The sequence below is a fragment of the Artemia sp. Qi Xiang Cuo genome, chromosome 5 (genome assembly GCF_049724085.1).
Source record: "Artemia sp. Qi Xiang Cuo chromosome 5, ASM4972408v1, whole genome shotgun sequence".
In the NCBI taxonomy this organism is placed as follows: domain Eukaryota; kingdom Metazoa; phylum Arthropoda; class Branchiopoda; order Anostraca; family Artemiidae; genus Artemia; species Artemia sp. Qi Xiang Cuo.
Window position 1 is genome coordinate 4237621 of NC_142798.1, and position 23702 is coordinate 4261322.

Consider the following 23702-nt stretch of genomic DNA (forward strand, 5'->3'; position numbering starts at 1 on the left):
AAAGATCATTGGTACCATTTCTAGAATTAAAATATAATTTCAATGAATTTCCATAGTTTGTCCTAAGTGGAGCTTGTAGTAGGCGGTACTTGAACTTCTAGGGTCTTTTGGTATTGAAAAATCCTAAAGTATACCACCATGGGTCCATTACCCAAGTTCCTTCTTCAAAATATCTGTTCTCAATATCTCGGGTGGATACGATGAAGTACCTTGGACTTTTGATTGACAAAAGCTTATTTTTCGAAATTCACATTCCAAAAATACGCTTAAAGATTTCAAGGTGTGTTGGTTTAATGCGAACGTTGAAGCATTATTTACCATAATCTGCTTTATGAAGCATTTATTTTACTTTAACTCAGTCTAATATTAATTATTGCTCTCTAGTATACTTGTCTACATTCAAAAGCCATATTGAACCAATAGATATTTTCAAAAATAAAGCCCTAAGAATCCTGAAGCTTTTTATTCCATCACCTATTGTACTTTCAAATAAGTCTTCTACAGTATCTTTACATACTAGTCTTGATATACTTCCAGTTTCTCTGCAATTTACTTTTGGAGCAATTCTTTTCAAATTTAAGTATGACATTAAGTAATTACCGCCATGTTACCTCAATCAAAGTTTGTTCTCCCAATCACAAGATTTACATCATTATAACACTCGACGAAAAAAGAGTATCTACATTGAGAAGTATAGTACTGAGAGATCTAAATTTAAATTTAGAGATCTAATTTCGCTAAAGAGATCTAAATTCGCTCCGTTTGCGTTGATACGTGCTGGGACGCTCACAAGGATCTTGCTAATGCTCAAAAGGATTGACAAATTTACTTACATCCTATTAATAAAAAGGAAACTTAAAGTTCAAAATAATCTTCGATTTAGCGTCTATTTAATAAGATAAAGTTATTTGTATGGTCCGTTGCTTTGGTTGAATGGTGGCCTCTCAGCTATCTTCTAGTTTTAATTTACATTTAGTAATATTGAAATTTTTTATATCTATTTATAAATCCTGGGCTAGCTGCTACTTTCACATTACTATTGTGTTATTGTATCTTTGCCGTTGTGTTTATCTTTGTATTGTAGTGTTATTTGTTATTTTATCTTTGCCCAGGCCTAGTTTTTAGAGCATGTCTCTCCATGGGACTATGTCAAATATAAACATGTATAAGTGGATAATTGAGCTTGAACTCATTTATAGACATAAATCTAAAATAATCATGTAAAATACTCGCTTGTTTAGATAGAAATATTTCCTAGGGGGATCACAAAATTGTGCTTCAGTTGAATATACTGGGTTTTGTTTAACAACAACACATGGTGTTTTTTTTCTGTTAGAGCTTGCCATAGAGCACCATTCCCTACATGCAGGCATGACCGTCAGTTTACAGCTCATTTCATTTCAAGTCAGGGTTCGGAGACAAAATTTATCCCAGAACCCAATTACCGTTATGTAATGTTTCCCGCATAAGAAAAAATCTTGACAATTATATGCTACAGCAAAAATCATACGGACTCTCCAAAATGTCAAGGATGATTGTCTGGGTACAATTGAGCTAGAATGGCCAGTCACCGAAAATAAAAAAAAACAATTTAGTGACATATTCTAAATAATGGTGTCCCTTTCTCTGCTTTGAAGGCCATTCCCCTATTAAGCCCCAGACTTAATGGCTCTAAAGCGATATAGAATAACAAAAATAATAAAAGCCTTTTATCGAGCTTTAAGGGTGAAACTCTTGGACCACGTTTCCATTTGGCTGATTCAGGCAATCTGTACGAATGCCAATCCTGCAACGCTTGTGGCCTGCAATATGCAAACTGCCTGAATGGAATCAGTGAACAATCTCCATTAGAGTCTATTCTGCAGATTGGCTTTACAGACTTGCAGAATATACTAAATGATGACTGTATTTAAATTGAATACTTGAATAGATATCAGATAAAGAGGTAATCAGTGCAACACGCGTGTAGGTAGAGAAATCCTTGGTGACTTTACCTATTGCAACACAATAAAACTGTTTAAAAGTTATGATGTATTTAGTCTATTTTAGACGTATATATTTACATTAACAGAAAAACTCCAAAATGAAAATTTCAAACCCCAAAACGTACAAAAGACCAATGATACGATTGGTAGAATTCATTAAAAAAATATTATCTCTAACCTCTGTTTATGGTAAAGAATTTTTTGATAGAAAGTGTCCTAGAAATTATAGCTTACTTGGAAAACCGTCTCCAGACTACGCACGCATCTTGATCAATTCTATTCCCCGTAGTTGGTCGACTCTCAAGGCACACCTTTTTCTCAAGGTCGGCATAATACCAAAGAAGTTGATTTAAACCTAAAAGATAGAAAAACAATTATTAGCTAAGCCACTGTAAACTGTAGTGTCTTCTTTTTCCAAACATGAAACACATTTGATACCGCGCGTACTGACCCTGGGAACATACGTAAGAATCTTATTTTATTTGCTAGTGGTCGGACAAAAAAAAACAACAAAAAAACAGGTTTCTCCATATGCTTCTCGTGATGTGTATATCGGTATCGCGCGTGCACGAAGGCGGAGCATGAATCTTGTTTGGTTTTAAATCTGTTTCACATTTTCTTTCACGAAGAGTATAGCCTTTGTCAATACTTTATATTCTGTCTACTGTGAGCTAAGCCTAGAGAGACAGAGTGAGAGCGAGACAGAGAGAGAAATACATAGATACATAGAGAGAGAGAAAAAGAGAGCTAGAGAGAGAGAGAAAAGGAGAAAGACATTGATAGATAGAGAGAAAAAAGATAGGTAGAGAGAAAAAGAGACAGAGAGAAGTCACAGTTTTAGGTTGTTATGTGATCCCAGTTTTTAGGGATAGGAGAGCTCAGTCTCAGTTCCTACATTTTAGAAAAGTGTTCTCAATTAGAAATATTTCCCCATAATAGGTGTCTTTATTGGGAGCCTCAAAACATCAACAACCTCATACCTAAATGACACCTTATGGTGTTAACCTAGCCCTAAAATAACCCCTTAAATTGTCTCCCCATGACAGGTCGTAAGGCATTATATTTTACTTTTACTGAGTAGCTAACAGCCGACAATTATAGGACTGCGAAGCCTAGCGAGATTAGTTATAATCAAGTAATTAACTTCACTTCAAACTTGTTGAAAAACCCGGATTTTGAACCGTTTTTTAAAGTTTTTTAAGTATAGCTGACGATACTTCCTTTCTGTTGATCAATGCTACTTTCGGTTATCAAACATCAGGCAGCCTCCCAATTGCCACTTCCATTCTTGCAAGTGGAATCAGCTTTGGTGAGTCTTCAGCTGCTCCCCGTCAGCACAAGTTATAACGTGATTGGTCCGAGATCAGTACAGTTCTATTTTGCCCATAACTTCCCGAATTCCTGCGAAAATTCACATCTCCTTACCTCACACGTGACTCTAACTGAATCGGATGTTTGTCATCTCTTGGACATACATTGCGCAGAAATTCATCATTTTTTCTCAATTGCTGAGAAAAAAAAATGCTTTTCCCTTAAAGAAAGTTTGCAGGGCCTTAGTCTATAGTAGGCTTGAAAACTCCACCCATGTCTAAACTTGTCATTCTGCCAGGTGTTTTTTCAGCCTGTGGAAGGAATGTCAGCGTCCATGATCAGGTTGATGAACATTAGGGATATTTTTACAAAGCGTAATTTATACATTCAATTCTTTCTCCGTCGCAAGCCGCTAGTTGATGAGAGCTCGAACATTGCATCCAACTGGAATCTTTTCCAGGATGCTCGCTTGCAGTTTCCAAAAGCTACCACTAATCTTTCTACCTTAGAAATTTTTAATTATTAATGGTTCAGTCACTTTGACTCTGAATTCTATGCTCCTGATGCTGTTCTAGAAACCACGTTAGAACAGGAATGTGATGATTACGCATTGATTTTTTGGACCAAAATATCCATTGTTTCTTGTTCTTCTATTAACTTAAAGAGTCAGGGCTCTCATTTAAGAAACAGTGGTTGTGCTTTGATAGACCATCTGGCCCTTCTTGTGTATATGGTGTTTGTTCAGGGAGTTGTTCTTTCAACCTTCTGCACAGGAGATCTTACTCCCATCCCAAAGAAAGGTAAACCTGTATTTCATGGTCATTCTTCTGCCCTATTATTGTTTCTATGACACTGTGCAAACTTTTGAATTATCATTTATTTATAAGTCAGAGGAAAAATATTAAACCCATGTCCCCCAAATTGGGTTTGAACACGTGGTGGTGCATATAAGCTTTGTCAACAGTTGTAAATGCACTAATTGATGCCAATGCTTCTGGTTCTTATTTGGTTCTGACAAAACATAACCTGAGACACGGTTTCCATTCCCTTGACCACTCGTGCAGTTATTAGACCATTAAGGAAAACGAATTTGAGTCTTAATCTTTGAACTATTTTAATAAGCTACGCGAATGATTGTACCTCAAAAGTATTTTCCTTCTTATCTTATGAATGCCATAAACTAGGCCTATCAGAAAAAACATTCTTTTTAATTACCGTTATGATTGCTCATCTTTTACCTCCATTCTTAAGACGGTTAGCCATTTCTTATGCCAAGGCCTCTTTATCAACACCTCTATTTGCCACATTTGCAGTTTTCTAATGACTCACAATTTTTGCCAGATATCTGCCTCCTAAACTTCAAGTATTTCCGAAATACTTTGTTTCAACCGTTTTTCCTTGCCAGTCTTCAAAAGACTGCCGTGCAGCATCATATTCTGTATGGTATGCTTTTCTGGAAGATTTTCACTATAACTGATAAAGCAAGAATCTGTTCCACCTTCTTTTGATTCACAATGTATCTGTTCTATTTGACAGTTCTGTCTGTTTCATTCAATCAAAAGTTGAGGACAAAATATATGTAGATTACTTATTGAAAATACTTAAAACTGACACACTAATTGGAAGGGGGAAAATTCAAGAGTGAAAACAAACGACTTACCACAAGAAAAGGCAAAGAGCACCAAAATGTATAAAAAGAAGAATTTTAAGATATCCATCACCATACGACTAAGAGAAACTTGAATTGGACCCAGATACGGATTAACAGAAAAAATGTACACCAGCTTCAAGGAACTGCAAAATAAAAATCACCGTTAGAATTTCATCACGGGAGGAGAATAAAAAGTTTTTCAATAAAGGTGATATTTCAAAAGAAAAAAAGAAAAAAAATGTAGGTTGAAGCTACTTTGAAGGTTTTCTAATTTTCCAAGGAAATTTCAAACATTGACACCTATCCTGTAACATTTCCATACAATGAGTTAAAATACAAATGTCTTTCGTGCTACCAAACGAAACAAAAATTTACAACAAACTTGACAAAAAAAACCGAAATGAAGAAGACGAAGTTCTTAGTCCTGCACTATGGCATACAACAATCTTAATGGGAGGATTTAAAAATACTTATACAAATTTATTAATGCACAAAAATTTGTATAATGGCAGCGTATATAGCAATCTTGATAATTTCTAATTGGCTCATACTTAGACTAACTTATAGCCTGGTCCCTCATTGCCTAAGTTATTCCAACCCGAAAATGCATCCGTTCAACTAGTTGCAAGCTTTTTAGTGATTGACACATAATTGAATATGTTGATTTAGGATTTCGCATGACTTATTGAAGATCGTTACTTATTGAAGACGCTCATTAGATTAATTTGCAGTTTAGAGGTGAGTAAATACACTTTCAGAATTATAAAATTAAGTGGCATTAAACTATAGCAGAGAATTCACTATGAAAAAATCAGTGGAAACCCACCCACGAGCTCCTTTATATTAGAGTAAGACTGTCTCTTGGTATTCGAGGGTTCCCTTTTCCCTAGAAATCTTTTTATATTACTCTTATTCAAGTTACCCATTGCTAATTTCTGTTTTTTTTTTTTGCTAGCATCATTCAGTCATCAAATATCGGTGGGTACGACGCTGTCGATTCTATCTTTTTCAGAATTAATTCGGAAACGTTTTTTTTTTTTTAATTTACAACAAGGCTCTCACTTTGGGTCTGAAGTACTTTTAACGCTAAAGGGTCGAAATGTTAATTGATCCAATTTTGGCTTTGATATCAGGAGCTGAGAATCTGACTGTAGGCCTGCTTTTTTTAAATTAAGTTTATTTTAAAATGGACAATAAAGATTAGTTCCTACCCTTAATATTTTTAAAAATCGTTTTTTTTCATGCTAATGCAAATAAAAATGTTACTAATTGCATTGAACTTTAGGTAGTTTTGCACAATTTTAGACACATGTAACTAACATGTAATTACATTGTAAATAAAAGTAATTACATGTAATTACATTGTAAATAAATAACATTGTAAATAAACGTTAATTTCATTTCAGGTAAATCATCTCTCTTCTATCTTAATGATATGATTTTAAATTGATATATTTTTTACATTTTTTGTTTATTTGGGTCAGCCGAAGGAAGCAATTTTGTTACTGTAAATAATAATAATAATTTATTTTTGACCCACTAACATTATAAAAAAGTGGAGTAACAAAAGAAAATAAAAGGTAAAGACGTGCTAAAAAAAACACATGCAAAACAATATCAATATAAAGAACTACAAATGCAAATCAGAACAGTCGCACAAGAGGATGAAAAGGACCCAACCGCTTGCAGGACTCATCTTTTAACTTGGAGGCATACTTATTATATGACGTCAACATATCAGTTGCATTAAACATTCGAATAATCTTACGGTTTACATACCAACGAGGCAAATACAAAAGATATTTACAATAACGAAAATACAAAACTCTAATATCCTGCATATCACTAGTATTAAAAAATGGGTGCAAACCTGATAGAAAAAGAATAGAATGGTCGCAATATGTAGAATAGAGTTTAGCCAATGCCTTACGAGAATGTCGGCCACGATTTGGGACAATTTTAGCATAACCTGCTTTAAGCTTATTCTTATTCTTTAAGTGCACTAGCACGGATAGCTGAAACAGAAGAGCAAATACTAATCCCGAGCCAACGCAACGCAAGAGCCAGCTTAACTGAAAAAGAACTACAACTCCAATCACTACTTGGGTTTTTAGCATTGAAAACTAAATACTCACATTTTTCAGCATTAAGCACGAGGCCAATTTTTTCCAAAAGCTTAGAAACAAACTGGGTAGACTTAGCTGGGGTGAATTTTGAACGGTTAATAAGTAATAAATCATCTGCATAAGCAATATAAGATAAATTAGTTAGACCCATAAAACACGACGGAAAAATACGAGAAAGCACAGGGTATAAACAAACATTAAAAAGGTACGGTGACAGAGCCCCTCCCTGCCTAAGTCCAGACCGAATAGGAATATTACCAAAAAAAATCTCTCCTGACCGAAGTCGAACATACAACAGATGAATTCACTCCAAGCTGGGTAAGAGAATACCATAGTTGGCTGTGACAAACCGAGTCAAAAGCTTTTGAAATATCTAACGCACAGAAATGAACTTCAGATCCATACTTTTTGTGCTTGCATTAAAAAAGAAGTAAGAATTCGATGCGCATGCTGGCATCCTATATATGGTTTAAACTCAAATTGATTCGACACATAATCAACTTTCAGAACAATTTCAGTAAGCAGGACATATTCAAAAACTTTGCTCAGCGAACAGGCTACCGTAATAGGTCTATATGATGCGCAATTAGTCGGATCTTTCCCACGTTTAAGAATCGAAGTAACACGCAAGCACAAAAAAGAATCAGGCACCAAAGACGTACATAGACAAATTTGAAATAATAACTGCAAATGATAAATCAATTCTTTAGAATCCATATGAAGGTGAAAAATACTTATACCACCAATATCACATGATTTAGATTTTAAATTCTTAACACAACGAATTACACGGTCCGCAGAAACGGGAGACACATGACCTTGGTAAATTTTTACAGATAATACATAAGAACAGAGGCTAGAAAAACTGAGAGTGAACCGCAGAATTCATAATATTAAAAATCTTATTATAATGATTAATCCAAGAGGCAAAAGGTATCCGATTGGCATTAGGAGGTGAATCAAATTTCGTAACATTAATCACTTGTTTCCACTGACTAGAGGTTTTCGGAAATTCCACACCATTGTACCTTACTTTACGAAGATAACGTTTAAACTCCAACTTCGTTTTCTGTTTAATGTCAAAAAGGTGACCCCTTAAAGGGCGGCCACACGCTATCCAAATTCTAAGCCACAATTTTGCACGATTTTTCACAATTTTTAAATCAGGGTCAGATTTCTATATTGAACCTCTAGTCTTAAGCTTAAAACGACAAAGCGGGACAGCCACTTCTTCAGTTTTTTTCAGGCAGGAAACAATCTGGCTGTAATATATATTGAGCTGAACTCGAGCTTGTGGGGATATAACACTAGTACAGAGTAAATTAAATGGAACTTTAATTGTAGATAAAAGAAGAGCAAGGGTTAATAGGTATAGAGGCCAGTCCGCTTTATTCCAGTCTCTCATGGTTATCCACTTTTTGTAATTAGTACATAAGGTCTGTTCAGTCCGAGTCGTATTGATGGTGACAGTGGCTGAAAGGAGCAGATGGTCATAATCATGTTCATCCTGGTCAATGTGAATATCGCTAATGGAAACACCAGAAGAAACAACACAGTGATCAATATCAGACAATGAACTGCTATTATGTATGTATGAATGGGATGCATCTTTATCCGAAACCCGATAGCCATTAGGTAGCAAATCTAAAAATAAATCAGTCCGTGTTGAGGTAGAGTTTATATCACTGTTCATATCGCCTAACAGGATCCAATCCAGTTCATTACTCTCAACACTAACAAAATGGTTCTTTAGCGAAGCACATGCTTTAGTATACTTTGTTAGAGAGGAAAAGGATCTTTGGTCGCAAGGGAGGTATAGCCTACATTAATAAGAACTAGGTTAGCAAAACGGATTGCAATAAAATAATCACATTCACGATAACACACAGGGGATAGCGGGACTAGTTTATGTTTTAATAGGCATGCCAGCCCGCCTGAAGGTCTCCCGGAAGTTTTTCGGGCACTTCTAGCAAAAACCAAGTGTTCTTTACTCTTGCGAAGGGAGTTCAAACTCACCAAGGGCAAATAGATAAAGCTAAATATTTTAGCCCCATCAATTTTCAGTAAAGTCTGAGTATAGCATACCATAGCAGACAGGGTGGTGAGCGATCTGAGGTATTGGAATGGCATGCAAAAAATCTTCATGACTATAATTTCAGTATTTAGGCAGATGATATTTCAGCAAGGCAGATATATTAATCAAAAAAATTCACAGGAATGAATTTTTGAGGGATGATAATACTAGGGGCAAACTAGGGAATTGCTTAAAAGCTTCCTTAATTATATAACATTAATATTGTATAACTTACAACCCTTACCCTGAGGGCTGTGGAAATTTGTCATCCTCAAAGACATAATTTCTAGAATTTTTAACTACGTTGAACAAATTATTGATTGCATGTGTTTGTTGAAATGGTGGGCGTGAGAGAGGGGTTAGTTGTTCTTCAATCTTTTTCGACTATTAAAAAAACACTAACCCTTTCAATTTCTAATCAAATCAGCCCTTTTTAAAGTTTCTACAAAAACACTTTCTATAAAAACCTTATATACCCCCAGGGCATCACTTACAACCCTTGCCCTGAGGGCTCTGATGGGTTTATCATCCTCAAAGTCCTAATTTCCAGAACTTTCAACTACGTTGAAACAAACGGATATCTCAAAATTATGATTGGATATGTTTGGGGAAATGGTGAGCGTGAGACGGGGATTAGTTGCCCTCCAATCACTTTCAAGTATTAAAAATGGCACTAGCCTTTTCAATTTCCGATCGAATGAGCCCTTTTTGAAGTTTTTTGACAACGCTTTCTATAAAAACCCTATATGCCTCCAGGGCATAAATTACAACTCTTGCCCTCAGGGATGGGGGGGGGGGCACGGGTTTATCAACCTCAAAGACCTAATTTCCAGAACTTTCCGTACGTGGAACAAAATATCTTTCTCAAAACTTTGATTGGACGTGTTTGGGGAAATGGTGGGCGTGAGAGGGGGTTAATTTCCAGATCTTTGAACTAGGTTGAACAGAGTGGCTATCTCAAAATTTTGATCGGATATGTTTTGGGAAATGGTGGGCTTGGAAGGGGTGTTAGTTGCCTTCCAATCACTTTCGGCTATTAAAAAGGGCACAAGCCCTTCCAATTTTCAATCGAATGAGCCCTTTTCGAAGTTTCTACGGCAACTCCTTCGATACGAAGTGCCCTGGTCTAAAAGAAACAAACAAGCCAAAAAAAGGAAGAAAATACATTGTGCCTACATCGTTCTTTGATAAGGGCACTAGCCCTCTGAAATCCCAATTGAATGAGCCGTTTTTGAAGTTTCTACGACAACGGTTTCTATAAAAAACCATAATGCCCCCAGGGCATCCTCAAAAACATAATTTCCGGACCCTTCTACTACATTCAACAAAATAACTATCTCAAAATTTTGATTGAATGTGTTCGGGGAAATGGTGGGCCTGAGAGGGGGGTTAGTTGCCCTCAAATCACTTTCGACTATTAAAAAGGGCACTGACCGTCAATTTCAAACCGAATGAGCTCTTTTTGAAGTTTCTACGACAATACTTTCTATAAAAACCTTATATGCCCCCAGGGCATAACTTACAACCGTTGCCCTGAGGGTTGTGTGGGGGGGGTTTATCCTTAAAGACCAAATTTCCAAAACTTTAATTTACGTTAAACAAAATGGCTATCTCAAAATTTTGGAATGGTTTTGGGGAACTGGTTGGCGTTAGAGGGGGGTTAGTTGCCCTCCAATCTTTTTCTACTATTAAAAAGGGGACTAGCCCTTTCAATATCCAATCGAATGAGCCTTTTCTGAAGTTTGTACAACAACCCTTTCTATAAAATCCTTATATGCCCCCAGGGCATAACTTACAACCCTTACCCTGAGCGAAATGGGGGGGGGGGCGGGATGTCATCCTGAAAGACCTAATTTCCCGAACTTTCAACTATGTTCAACAAAATGGTTGTGTCAAAATTTTGATTGGATGTGTTTGGGGAAATTTTGGACGTGAGAGGGGGGTTAGTTGCCCTCCAATTACTTTCTACTATTAAAAAAGGCACTAGCCCTTTCACTTTCCAACTGAATGAATCCTTTTTGAAGTTTCTACGACAATCCTTTCTCAGAAAACGTTAGATTCCCCAGGGCATAACTTACAACCCTTACCTTGATGGCTATGAGGGGTTTGTTATCCTCAAAGACCTAATTTCCAGAACTTTCAGCTACGTTGAACAAAATGGATATCTCACAATTGTGATTGCTTGTGTTTGGGGAAATGGTGGGCTTGAGAGGGAGGTTAGTTGCCCCCCAATCACTTTTGACTATTAAAAAAGGCACTAGCCCTTTGAATTTCCAATTGAATGAGTCCTTTTTGAAGTTTCTACGACAACGCTTTCTAGAGAAACCTTATATGGGCCCAGGGTATAACTTACAACCCTTGCCCCACGGGCTGGGGGGGGGGGAGTTTCCTCCTCAAAGACATAATTTCCAAATCTTTTAGCTACGTTGAACAAAATTGCTATCTCAAAATTTTGATTGGATGTGTTTGTGGAAATGGTGGGCGTGGAAGGGGTGTTAGTTGCCTTCTATTCACTTTCAGCTATTAAAAAGGGCACAAGCCCTTCCGATTTTCAATCGAATGAGCTCTTTTCGAAGTTTCTATGACAACTTCTTCGATACGAAGTGCCCTGGTCTAAAAGGAACAAAGAAACCAAAAAAAAAAAAAAACATTTTGCCAACATCGTTCTTTACTTAGGCATCGCTGTTGTGCTGCCTATGATGTAGTACTTTTTCTCTCACATGACCAAATTCTAGCACTTTCGTGCTACTTTTTTTTTCTTTTTGTTGGACGAAATAATAAGGAGTTTGAAAAAAGGCAAAGAGCTTAAAAAAAAACGTGGACCATCTTTTTGCCGTGTTTGTTTCAAAATACTGCCCGCTAAGTTTGATACATCCAGATTTGATTTCCAAATAGAATTTGAGCAGTTCTACTAAAGGAAGATATTCGTCGTCACGTTGGCTGAAATTAACACCCCTGGAAAGAAAGTGTGAATACTATAAGCTGTTGTATGATTTTCAAGAGAATGGATTTTTTGCTTTGAGTTATTGGAGATCTATGGTAGAACCGTAGTTGTTTTTTTTTTTCTCACGGGGCAAATGTAGACTTTGCCGGCCCCTGTCACACAATCATGCAAATATTTACAAATATGAATATTACAATTTTTGTCAAAAAAATCCCAACCCCCTTCTAGATCTAGACCCCTTCCCTAGATCCAGCTCTGCTGCACAGCACTACACAGTCTTGCACATTGGTACACACCTATAGGCCTATGCTAGTTTTCCGATTCTGTGTATAATAAAAGAATTTAAAATGGTGTTGTTAGGAAGGTACTTGGATCTCAGGCAGTCAGGAACTCAGAATTTTTGCTTCAAAAAAATTTAAGAGTTTCATTTAACATGGTGGTAATTCAAAATCAACTGTCGCTAAGCCATGATGCTTAGTCAAGAAATATTATGATTTTGATCTCTATCCCTCAAAAGATTTTAGTTAGTTGGAGTAACAAGCTGAAACATTCAGGACAGGCTAGGGGGGGGGGAGGTTGAACTAATGAAAATGTGCTTACAACATCGCGCTAAAAAATTCAGTTTTCATGCATCATGAGAACAGAATTTTGTTCTCTGCTAGCTCCCAAATAAGCAAAAAATGTTGAGAAACGAGAAGCAAGCAAAACCGCAGCTAATCCTTGCTATCACCTTTGGATGTTTCTCCAGAGACTATGAAAAGAATTTCTTATATTATCGCGTACAGACTATCCGCTTTGTGAAAAAATGGGACAGAAAACTGGGAGCAGAGACTACTACTTCCATGCTATCTTTTCGTGTTGGGGCCCGGAAAATGAATGTCAGAAAGTGAAGAAATATGTGGGTCCGAAAATGAAGAAATAGGACGAAAACGCTGCTATTTTAGATATGGGTTGCTTTTTTAGAAAAATCGCCAGAAAAAGGAGATGATTAGAGACGATAAGTGATAAAGAAAGTACTTTTTTTAACCTGGTTTAGAACAGAAAAAGGGACATCGTCTAGCTGAGGCTATAAAATTGTTTATTTTAGGTTTTGGCTCAGAAAAAAAAACAATATTTGATGAGGACTGCTCAGGGTCTTATCCAGGGGTGCGGAAAAGGACGGGGATTTGAGCCCTTCCCCGTAAAATTTTGTCTGACTCGTAAAAACGTAACAAAATGCATACAAAAAGTTTTTTTTTATCCTTTTTAGTTTTTTTTATTATCCTCCTCCCCCCCCCCAAAAAAAATAATCCATTTCTGAAAGAAATCCTGGCTGCAGTCTGGGATAGCTGATAAACTTGTTCAGACATTTATTTGAAAAACGGCAAATCTAGACCACTTTCCTTGCTTTCTGATCCATTTTTCCAGAAAACGGATCGTCCGGACGAGCTATAGAGATATAAAATGCAATTACATGATGATTCTCACATCAAAATATATAAGCTGGTGTCGCCTGGCACCAAGTCCATCTAGGCCTAGGATTTTAAGGCTATCATCATAATTCGTGAATTCTGGACCTAATATCACACGGGTAGCTCGTTCCTGCACATTCTCAAGGTCATTCCTTTGCTCTTCACTTAGCCCCGGATGCCACAAAGGACAAGCATACTCTAAAATACTCCGAATGTACAGTTTATAAAAATTCAACAGTGAAAAAACGACTAAAACCGAATCGCCGAATTGTGACTAGATTACGCAACGCTATATTCGCCTTCTTAGTACAATTATTTACATGATCCATCCATAGCATTTTTGAGTTAAAAGCCACACCTAAAAATGTCATATTATTTACAATTGGCACATTTATATCACTTTGAATAGGAACTTTTTTTTTTCAAAAACGAGACTCTCATAAGTGCTGACTTTTTCCTATTAATTGAAAGCCGTTAATGTTCAATTATGTGTCCATCACTATAAAGCTTGCAACTAGTTGAACGCATGTATTTTCAGATTTGAATAACTTAGGCAATGAGGGACCAGGCTATAAGTTAGTCTTAGTATGAGCCAATTATCAAGAAATTATCAAGATTGCTATATACGCTGCAACTATACAAATTTATATATATTAATAAATTTTTATAAGTATTTTTAAAGTAGGCCTATATAAGTATTTTTATAAGTATTTTTTGTAGAAGTATTTTTAATAAGTATCTGAAAACATTGAGCAAGTGAAAAGAATAAACATTTTGAAGTCATACTATTTTTTTACGAGGGATTTCTTGGTTACTCTGTGGTCAAACTTTTGACCACATTAAATATTTAATGGCATGTAACGTCAAAAAAATAACATTTAAACATTTAATGATATGTATATCAAATATTTAAACATGAAATATTTAATGGTAGTTTCCTATAGATTTGTATAAATTCAATGACAGTTTACTATTAATATAAATATTTAATGACAATTTAATTTACTAAAAATCGCTCATTCGTTCGTTGACTAGTAACACGGTACAGTCTTGCAAAATGGCAGTGTGTTAACCAATATACTGGTCATTATGTGTAAATATATTAGGAATTTCTCGACTATTAATTTAATGATAAAAATTATTATGTAGTATGTTATAATAATTACATATTACTTAATTACATTTCATTATACGTTATCTATTAGTCATTTATAGGTTTTAAATCGATATCTTTTTATAATATATTATTTAGTTATTTACTTTGCATTCTGAATCAGTTTTTTTTTCAAAATATAATTTGGACACTACATATATAGTACACGAAGACCTCTTTAATTCTATAACATTAATCTTGTCTACCAAGCTTCCATTTGCTTTTATTAGTAAACTCCTCAATGTTTTAATTTTAGTAAAGTCCTCAATGTTACGAAAAGTGAAAGTTTAAATACATTGAAGGATAATTATACTGTAAAGCTGAATTTCAATAGAAGAGCTTGCAGTTTCTAGTATCTTGTATATGCCTAAAAATCTTAACATTTACTACAAGGTTGCCATCTATAACATGAAAGAGCTAAATGTAGCACTATTTCATAATGTATAGCACTGTAGCACGTGCTAGATTCAATTAATTAAAAAAAACTTTTTCCACAAAATAAGTTTTTTAAAAAGTAAAGAACTCCATTAAACCAAAAATTAACAAAAATAGAATCAAATAATCTATCAAGCATACAACTGCTACAAATCAGTATCAATAAATAAATGAAACCCAAAACAAACAGAAATTAAAACAAGTAACAGAGTCAAACCTAAAACGAGCAGAAATTAATATTTTTAGGGTTCCAAAACCCTATGCTTTCTAAAAACCAGAATATAATTTATACTTTACTGAAAACAATTCAATTGAATTTATTGAAAAAAATGTGCATTGTCAGTTTAATACACATATGCTGATATTTATTCCTTAAAATCTCAATTAATTTTTGACTTCTTAAAATTATGAAAATGAAAATATTCAAAAGAATTTTTTCAGTAAAGTAAAAATTATATTCTGGCTTTTAAAAAGCATCGGGTTTTAGAACCCTACTCATATCAATTTCTGCTTGTTTTGACTTTGAATCTCTTATTTATTTTAATTTCTGTTTGTTTTGGGTTTCATTTATTTATTGATACTGATTTGGGGTAGCTGTATGCTTGGTATATTATTTGATTTTATTTTTGTTCATTTTTGGTTTAATGGAGTTTTTTTTTTTTGAAAAGCTTATTTTGTTGAAAAATTTTTTTTTAGTTAATTTCTGTTCGTTTTTTAATGACATAGTCTTTTTCATGGAAAAAGACTGGGCATCTTCTAAAGTTAACAACCATCCCTTCTATAAAAACCTTGAATACCCCCTGGGCATAACTTACAACCCTTGCCCCTTATCTCTGGGGTTAGTTTCAACCCCAAAAGCCTTGCTATATGATATCTAGACAATTTTGAATAGAATGGGTATTTCAAAATTTCTATTAAATGCATTTCGGGACAATAAGACGTGTCTGTGTGTGGGTGGGGGGAGGGGTAGCTGCCGTCTGATCCCTTTGGCCCTTAAAAAGAGCACTAGGGTGTCTGATTACCAATCCAATGAGCCCCCTCCGAAGATTATATGACCATGCCTTTTATAAAAACCTTAAATGCCCCAAGGGCATAGCTTACAACTCTTACCCTGAGGACTGGGGGTATTTTTTATCCTCAAAGAAATAATTTTCAGACCTTTCAAATACTTTGAACAAAATGGCTATCTCAAAATTTTGATTGGAAGTGTTTGGGGAAATGATGGGCGTAGGGGGGAGTGGTCATTTGCCCTCTGATCACTTTCGACTAATAAAAAAGGCACTAGTCCTCTGAATTTCCAATAAACGAGCCGCCTTTGAAGCTTCTACGACAAAAACTTCTAAAAAAAAACAACATATATGCCCCAAGGGCATAACTTACGACCCTTGTCCTGAGGGCTATGGGGGGGGGGGGGGAGTTGTCAACCTGAAAGACATAAGGCATTTGGGTTTTGATTTTCCCCCCGGATTACTTTCGATTATTAAAAAGTGCAATATCCCTCTTAATTTCCAATCGAATGAGCAATTTTTGAAGTTTTTGCGACAACACTTTCTAGAAAAAACCTTATATGCCCCCAGGGTGTAACTTAAAACCTTATTCCTGAGGAATGTGAGGGGGGGGGGGATGTGTCATACTCAAAGACATAATTCCCAGACCCTTCAACTACGTTCAAAAAAATGGCTATATTAAAATGTTGATTGGAAGTCATTGGGGAAATGATCGGCGTGGGGGAGGGTATTCACCCTCCGATCGCTTTTGACTATCAATAAGGGCACTAGCCCTCTTAATCGCGAATTGAATGAACCCTTTTTCACGTTTCAACGACAACACTTTCTATAAAAACCTTATATGACCCCAGGGGATAACTTACAACCCTTGCCCTGAGGGCTGTGTGGGGTTTTTCATCCTCAAAGACATAATTTCCGGAGTTTTTCAGCTATGTTGAACAAAGTGGCTATCTCAAAATTTTGATTGAATTTGTTCGGGGAAATGTTAGGCGTCAGAGGGGGGTTAGTTGCCCTCCTATCACTTTCGACTATAAAAAGGGCACTAGTCCTTTTAATTCCCAATCGAATGAGCCATTTTTGAAGTTTCTATGACAATACTTTCTATAAATATCTTACATACCCCAGGGCATATATATACAACCCTTGCCCTGAGGGTAGTGGGGGGGGGGATGGCCATCCTCAAATACCTAATTTCCCCAACTTTAAATTACGTTGAAAAAAATGGATATCTCAAAATTTTGATTGGATATGTTTTGGGAAATGGTGGGTGTGACAGGGGGGCTAGTTGCCCTTCCATCACTTTTGACTATGAAAAAAGGCACTAGGCCTTTCAATTTCCAATCGAATGAGCCCTTTTTGAAGTTTCTACAACACCACTTTCTATAAAAACCTTATATGCCCCCAAGGAATAACCTACAACCCTTGCCCTGAGGGTTGGTGGAGAGGGGGGGGGGGGGTTGTCATCCTCAAAGACCCAATTTCCAGAACTTTAAACTGCTTTGAATAAAATGGTTATCTCAAAATTTTGATTGGATTTATTTGGAGAAATGATGGGCGCGAGAGGGGGGTTAGTTGCCTTCAAATCACTATCGGCTATTAAAAAAGGCACTACCCTTTTAATTTCCAACCAAATGAGCCCTTTTTGAAGATTCTATATCAACACTTTCTATAATAACCTTATATCCCCCCAGGATATACCTTACAACCCTGACCCAGAAAGGCTGTGGAGGGGAGGGGTTGTCATCCTCAAAGACCAATTTTCCAGAAGTTTCAACAACGTTGAAGAAAATGGCTATCTCAAAATTTTGGTTGGATGTGTTTGAAGAAATGGTGGAAGTGAGAGGGGGGCTAGTTGCCCTCCAATCACTTTCGACTATTAAAAAGGGCACTAGCTCAATCAATTTACAATCGAATGAGCCCTTTTTGAAGTTCCTACAACAACACTTTCCATAAAAACCTTATATGCTCCCAAAGAATAACTTACAACCCTTGCCCTGAGGGTTGGTGGAAGGGGTGGTTGTCATCCTTAAAGAACCAATTTCCAGAACTTTAAACTACTTTGAAAAAAATAGCTATCTCAAAATTTTGATTGGATTTGTTTGGAGAAATGATGGGCATGAGAGGGGGGTTAGTTGCCCTCTAATCATATTCGACTATTAAAAAGGGCACTAGCATTTTCAATTTCCAATTAAATGAGCCCTTTTTGAAGTTTCTACAAGAAAACTTTCAATAAAAACCTTATATGCCCCCAGGGTATAACTTACAACCCTGACCCTGATGGCTGTGGAGGGGGGAGGGTCAACCTCAAAGACCAAATTTCCAGAACTTTCAACTACGTTGAGCAAAATGGCAGTCTCAAAAGTTTGATTGGATGTGGTTTGGAGAAATGGTGAACGTGAGAGGGGGGTTAGTTGCCTTCCAATCTCTTTCGACAATTAAAAAGACCACTAGCCCTTTAAATTTCCAATAAAATAAGCCTTTTTTGAAGTTTCTACAACAACACTTTTCATAAAAACCTTATATGCCTCCAGGGCATAACTTACAACACTTGCCATGTGGGGCGTGGGAGGTTTGTCATCCTTAAAGACATAATTTCCAGAACTTTAACTACATTGAACAAAATGGCTATCTAAAAATTTTGATTGGTTTTGTTTGGGGAAATAGTGGGCATGAGAGGGGGATGAGTTGCCCTCCAATCACTTTCGACTATTAAAAAGGCACTAGCCCTTTCAATTTCCAATCGACTGAACCCTTTTTAAAGTTTCTACGACAACACCTTCTATAAAACCTGATATGCCCCCAGGGCATAACTTACAGCCTTTTCCCTGAGGGTTGTGGAGGGAGGGGGGGGGGGTCTTCGTCCTCAAAGACCGAATTTCCAGAACTTTAAACTACGTTGAACAGAATGCTTATCTCAAAATTCTGATTGGATATGTTTGTTTAAATGGCGGGCATGAGAGGGGGGTTAGTTGCCCTCCAATCACTTTCTACTATTAAAAAAAGCACTAGCCCATTCAATTTCCAATTCATTGAGCCCTTTTTGAAGTTTCTGCAACGACCCTTTCTATAAGAACCTTAAATGCCCCCAGTGCATAACTTACAACCCTTATCCTGAGGGCTGTGGGGGGGTTGTCATCCTCAAAGACCTAATTTCAGGAACTTTCAACTACGTTGAAGAAAATGGCTATCTCAAAATTTTGATTGGATGTGTTTGGGGAAATGGTGGGCGTGAGAAGGGGAGGGGGGTAGTTGCCCTCAAATCACTTTTGACTATTAAAAAGGGTACTAGCGCTTTCAAATTCCAATTGATGAGTCCTTTTCGAAGTTTCTACAACAACGCTATCTATAAAAACCTTATATACCCCCAGGGTATAGCTTACAACCCTTGCCCTAAGGGGTGTGGGGGGGGGGGCTGCCATGCAAAAAGTTGAGTAGCAGAGTAGCAATGCTACTTGGTACTTTTCATGGCCTTGTGAAATTTGTTGGCAGATTTGGTCTGAAAATACCGTCTTTACATATAAAATTACTTTCTAAATACAAGTTTTGCTGATTAAGTGGCAGCAGCTTTTGGAATTCTGTCGAATTCTGCTACTGGCAGTTTTGGAACTTTTTCTACAACTTGTGTGGGTTTTGTCATCCTCAAAGACATAATTTCCAAAACTTTCAACTACGTTGAACAAAATGGCAATATCAAAATTTTTATTGGATGCGTTCGAGGATATGGAGGGCGTAAGAGGGGGGTTAGTTGCTCTCCAATCACTTTCAACTTTTATAAAGGGCAGTAGTACTTTCAATTTCCAATCAAATGAGCCCTTTTCGAAGTTTCTTCGACAACGCTTTTCATCAAAACCTAAATTCCCCCAGGGCATAACTTACAACCTTTGCCCTGGGGGCTCTGAAGGGGCTATCATTTTCAAAGACCTAATTTCCAGAATTTTTAACTACGTTGAACAAAATGGCTATCTCAAAATTTTGATTAGATGTGTTTGGGGAAATGGTGGGCGTGAGGGGGGGGGGGGGGGTTAGTTACCCTCGAATCATTTTCTACTATTAAAAAGGGGTACTAGCGCTTTCAAAATCCAATTGAATGAGTCCTTTCCTTTCCTTTTTGAAGTTTCTACAACAACGCTATCTATTAAAAGCTTATATGCCCCCAGAGTAAAGCTTACAACCCTTGCCCTAAGGGGTGTGGGGGGGGGGGCTGCCATGCAAAAAGTTGAGTAGAATAGTAGCTATGCTACTTGGTACTTTTCATGGCCTTGTGAAATTTGTTGGCAGATTTGGTCTGAAAATACCGTCTTTACATATAAAATTACTTTCTGCTCAAAGAAAAGCTGTCAAAATACAAGTTTTGCTGATTAAGTGGCAGCAGCTTTAGGAATTCTGTCGAATTCTGCTACTGGCAGTTTTGGAACTTTTTCAACACCTGGTGTGGCGTTTGTCATCCTCAAAGACATAATTTCCAGAACTTTCAACTACGTTGAACGAAATGGATATCTCAAAATTTTAATTGGATGTGTTTGGGGAAATGGTGGGCGTAAAAGGGGGGTTAGTTGCCCTCCAATCACTTCCAACTATTATAAAAGGTAGTAGCCCTTTCAATTTCCAATCAAATGAGCCCTTTCCGAAGTTTCTTTGACAACGCTTTTTATCAAAACCTTAATTGCCCCAAGGGCATAACTTACAACCTTTTTCCCTGAGGGCTCTGAAGGGGCTATCATCCTCAAAGACCTAATTTCCAGAACTTTGAACTACGTTGAACGAAATAGATATCTCCATATATTGATTGCATGTGTTTGGGGAAATGGTGGACGTGAGAGGGGGGTTAGTTGCTCTCCAATCACTTTCAAGTATGAAAAACGGCACTAGCCCTCTCAATTTCCAATCGAGTTAGCTGTTTTTGAAGTTTCTACGACAACGCTTTCTATAAAAACCTTATATGCCCCCAGGGCATAACTTACAACCCTTGCTCTGAGGGCTGTGTGGGGGGGGGTGTCATCCTCAAAGCCCTAATTTCCAGAACTTTCAACTATATCAAAAAAGTTATCTTTCTTAAAATTTTATTTGATATGTTTTGGGAAATGGTGGGCGCGGAAGGGGTGTTAGTTGCCTTCAAATCACTTTTAGCTATTAAAAATGGCACAAGCCTTCTCAATTCTCAATCGAATGAGCCCTCTTCAAAATTTCTACGGCAACTCCTTCGATACAAAGTACCCTGTTCTAAAACGAACCAAAAATAAAAAAAATAAATAATACATTGTGCCAATATCGTTTTTTATTTAAATAACGTTATTGTGCTGTGATTGTGCAGTGTTCTATGATAAGAACACTAGCTCTCTCAATTCCCAATTGAGTTAGCCCTGTTTGAAGTTTCTACGACAACGCTTTCTATAAAAACCTTATATGCTTCCAGGGCATAACTCACAACCTTTGCCCTTGGGGCTGTGGGGGGTTCGTCATCCTAAAGGACATAATTTTCGGAACTTTAAATTACGTTGAACAAAATGGCTATCTCAAAATTTTGATTGGATGTGTTTGGAGAAATGGTGGACGTGAGAGAGGGGTTAGTTGCCCTTCAATTACTTTCAATTTCCAATTGAATGAGGCCTTTTTGAAGTTTCTACAAAAACACTTTTTATAAAAATCCTTATATACCCAAGGACATAACTAACAACCCTTACCCTGCGGGCTGCGGGGGGGGGGAGGGTTGTTATCCTCAAAGACCTAATTTCCAAATTTTCAATCTACGTTGAAATTAATAGCTATCTCAAAACTTTGATTGGATGAGTTTGGGAAAATGCTGGGCGTGAGGGGGGGGGGGGGTTAGTTACCCTCTAATCTTTTTCTACTATTAAAAAGGGGACTAGCCCTTTCAATTTCCAATGGATTGAACCCTTTTTAGGTTTCTACGACAACCCTTTCTATAAAAACCTTGTAATCCCCCAGGGCATAATTTACAACCCTGAGGGTTGAGGGGGTTGTAAAATGTTGAAAAAATGGCTATCTCAAAATTTTGATTGGGTGTGTTTGGGGAAATGGGGGTGTGTGTGTGAGAGGGGGTTATTTACCCTCCAATCACTTTCTACTATTAAAAAGCACACTAGCCCTTTCAATTTCCAATTGAATGAGACCTTTTTGAAGTTTCTACAACAAAAAATTTCTATAAAAACCTTATATGACCCAAGGGCATAACTTACAACGCTTGCCCTGAGGAGTTTGGGGGGGGGGGGGGGTTGGTCATCCTCAAAAACCTAATTTCCAGAACTTTCAACTACGTTGAACAAATAGTCTATATCAAAATTTTGTTTGGATGTGTTTGGGGAAATGGTAGGCGTGAAAGGGGGTTAGTTGCCCTCCAATCAGTTTCGACTATTAAAAGGCCACTAGCCCTTTGAATTTCCAATCGAATGAGCTTTTTTTGCAGTGCCTACGACAACGCTTTATATAAACACGTTATATGCCCCCAGGACATTGCTTACAACCATTGCCCTGAGGGGTGTGGGGGGTTTTTCATCCTCAAAGACATAATTTCCAGAACTTTCAACTACGTGGAACAAAATGGCTATCTCAAAATTTTGATTGGATGTGTTTGGGGAAATGGTAGACGAGAGAGGGGGGGGGGGGGTTAGTTGCCCTCCAATCACTTTATACTATTAAAAAAGGCACTAGCCCTTCCAGTTTTCAATTGAATGATTCCTTTTTGAAGTTTCTACGACAATCCTTTCAATAAAAACGCTATATGCCCCCAAAGCATAACTTACAACTCTTACCCTGAGCACTGTGGGGGTTTGTCATCCCCAAAGACATAATTTCCAGAATTTTTAACTACGTTGAACAAAATGAATATCTCAAAATATCGAATGCATGTGTTTGTTGAAATAGTGGGCGTGAGAGAGGGTTAGTTGCTCTCCAATCTTTTTCGACTATTAAAAAAGCACTAGCCCTTTCAATTTTCAGTCAAATGAGCCTTTTTTAAAGTTTCTACAACAACACTTTCTATAAAAACGTTATATTCCCCCAGGGCATAATTTAGAACCCTTGCCCTGAGGGCTCTGAAGGGGGTTGTCCTCCTCTTAGTTTGTTGGAGTAACAAGCTAAAACATTCAGGACAGGCTGGGGGGGGGTGTTAAACTAATCAAAATGTGCTTACAACATCGCGCTAAAAAGTTCAGTTTTCATGCATCATGAAAACAGAATTTTGTTCACTGCTAGCTCCCAAATGAACAACAAATGTCTAGAAACGAGAAGCAAGCAAATCCGCAGCTAATCCTTGCTATTGCTTTTGGATGTTTCTCCAGAGACTATGAAAAGAATTTCTTATATTAGCGCGTACAGACTATCCACTTAGTGAAAAAAATGGACAGAAAACTGGGAGCTGAAACTACTACTTCCATGTTATCTTTTCGTTTTGGGGCCCGGAAAATGAATGTCAGAAAGTGAAAAAATAGATGGGTCAGAAAATGAAGAAATAGGACGTAAACCCGTAGTATGGGCTGCTTATTTAGAAAAATTACCAGAAAAATGAGATGATTAGAGACGATAAGTTATAAAAAAAGTAGTTTTTT

At 36.9% G+C, this 23702-nt stretch overlaps 1 protein-coding gene across 1 annotated transcript in view; it reads right to left on the reverse strand.

Moving 5' to 3' along the window:
* The window catches only part of LOC148951733 (transient receptor potential-gamma protein-like), a 325562-nt gene that overhangs the window by 68711 nt on the left and 233149 nt on the right, over positions 1-23702 (reverse strand). Inside the window, exons 9-10 of the mRNA XM_089088658.1 lie at positions 4957-5090; positions 2220-2340 (exon numbers count right to left, since the gene is read on the reverse strand). Of these exons, the coding sequence (XP_088944784.1) occupies positions 2220-2340; positions 4957-5090 (255 nt within the window). The remainder of the gene's footprint in view (positions 1-2219; positions 2341-4956; positions 5091-23702) is intronic.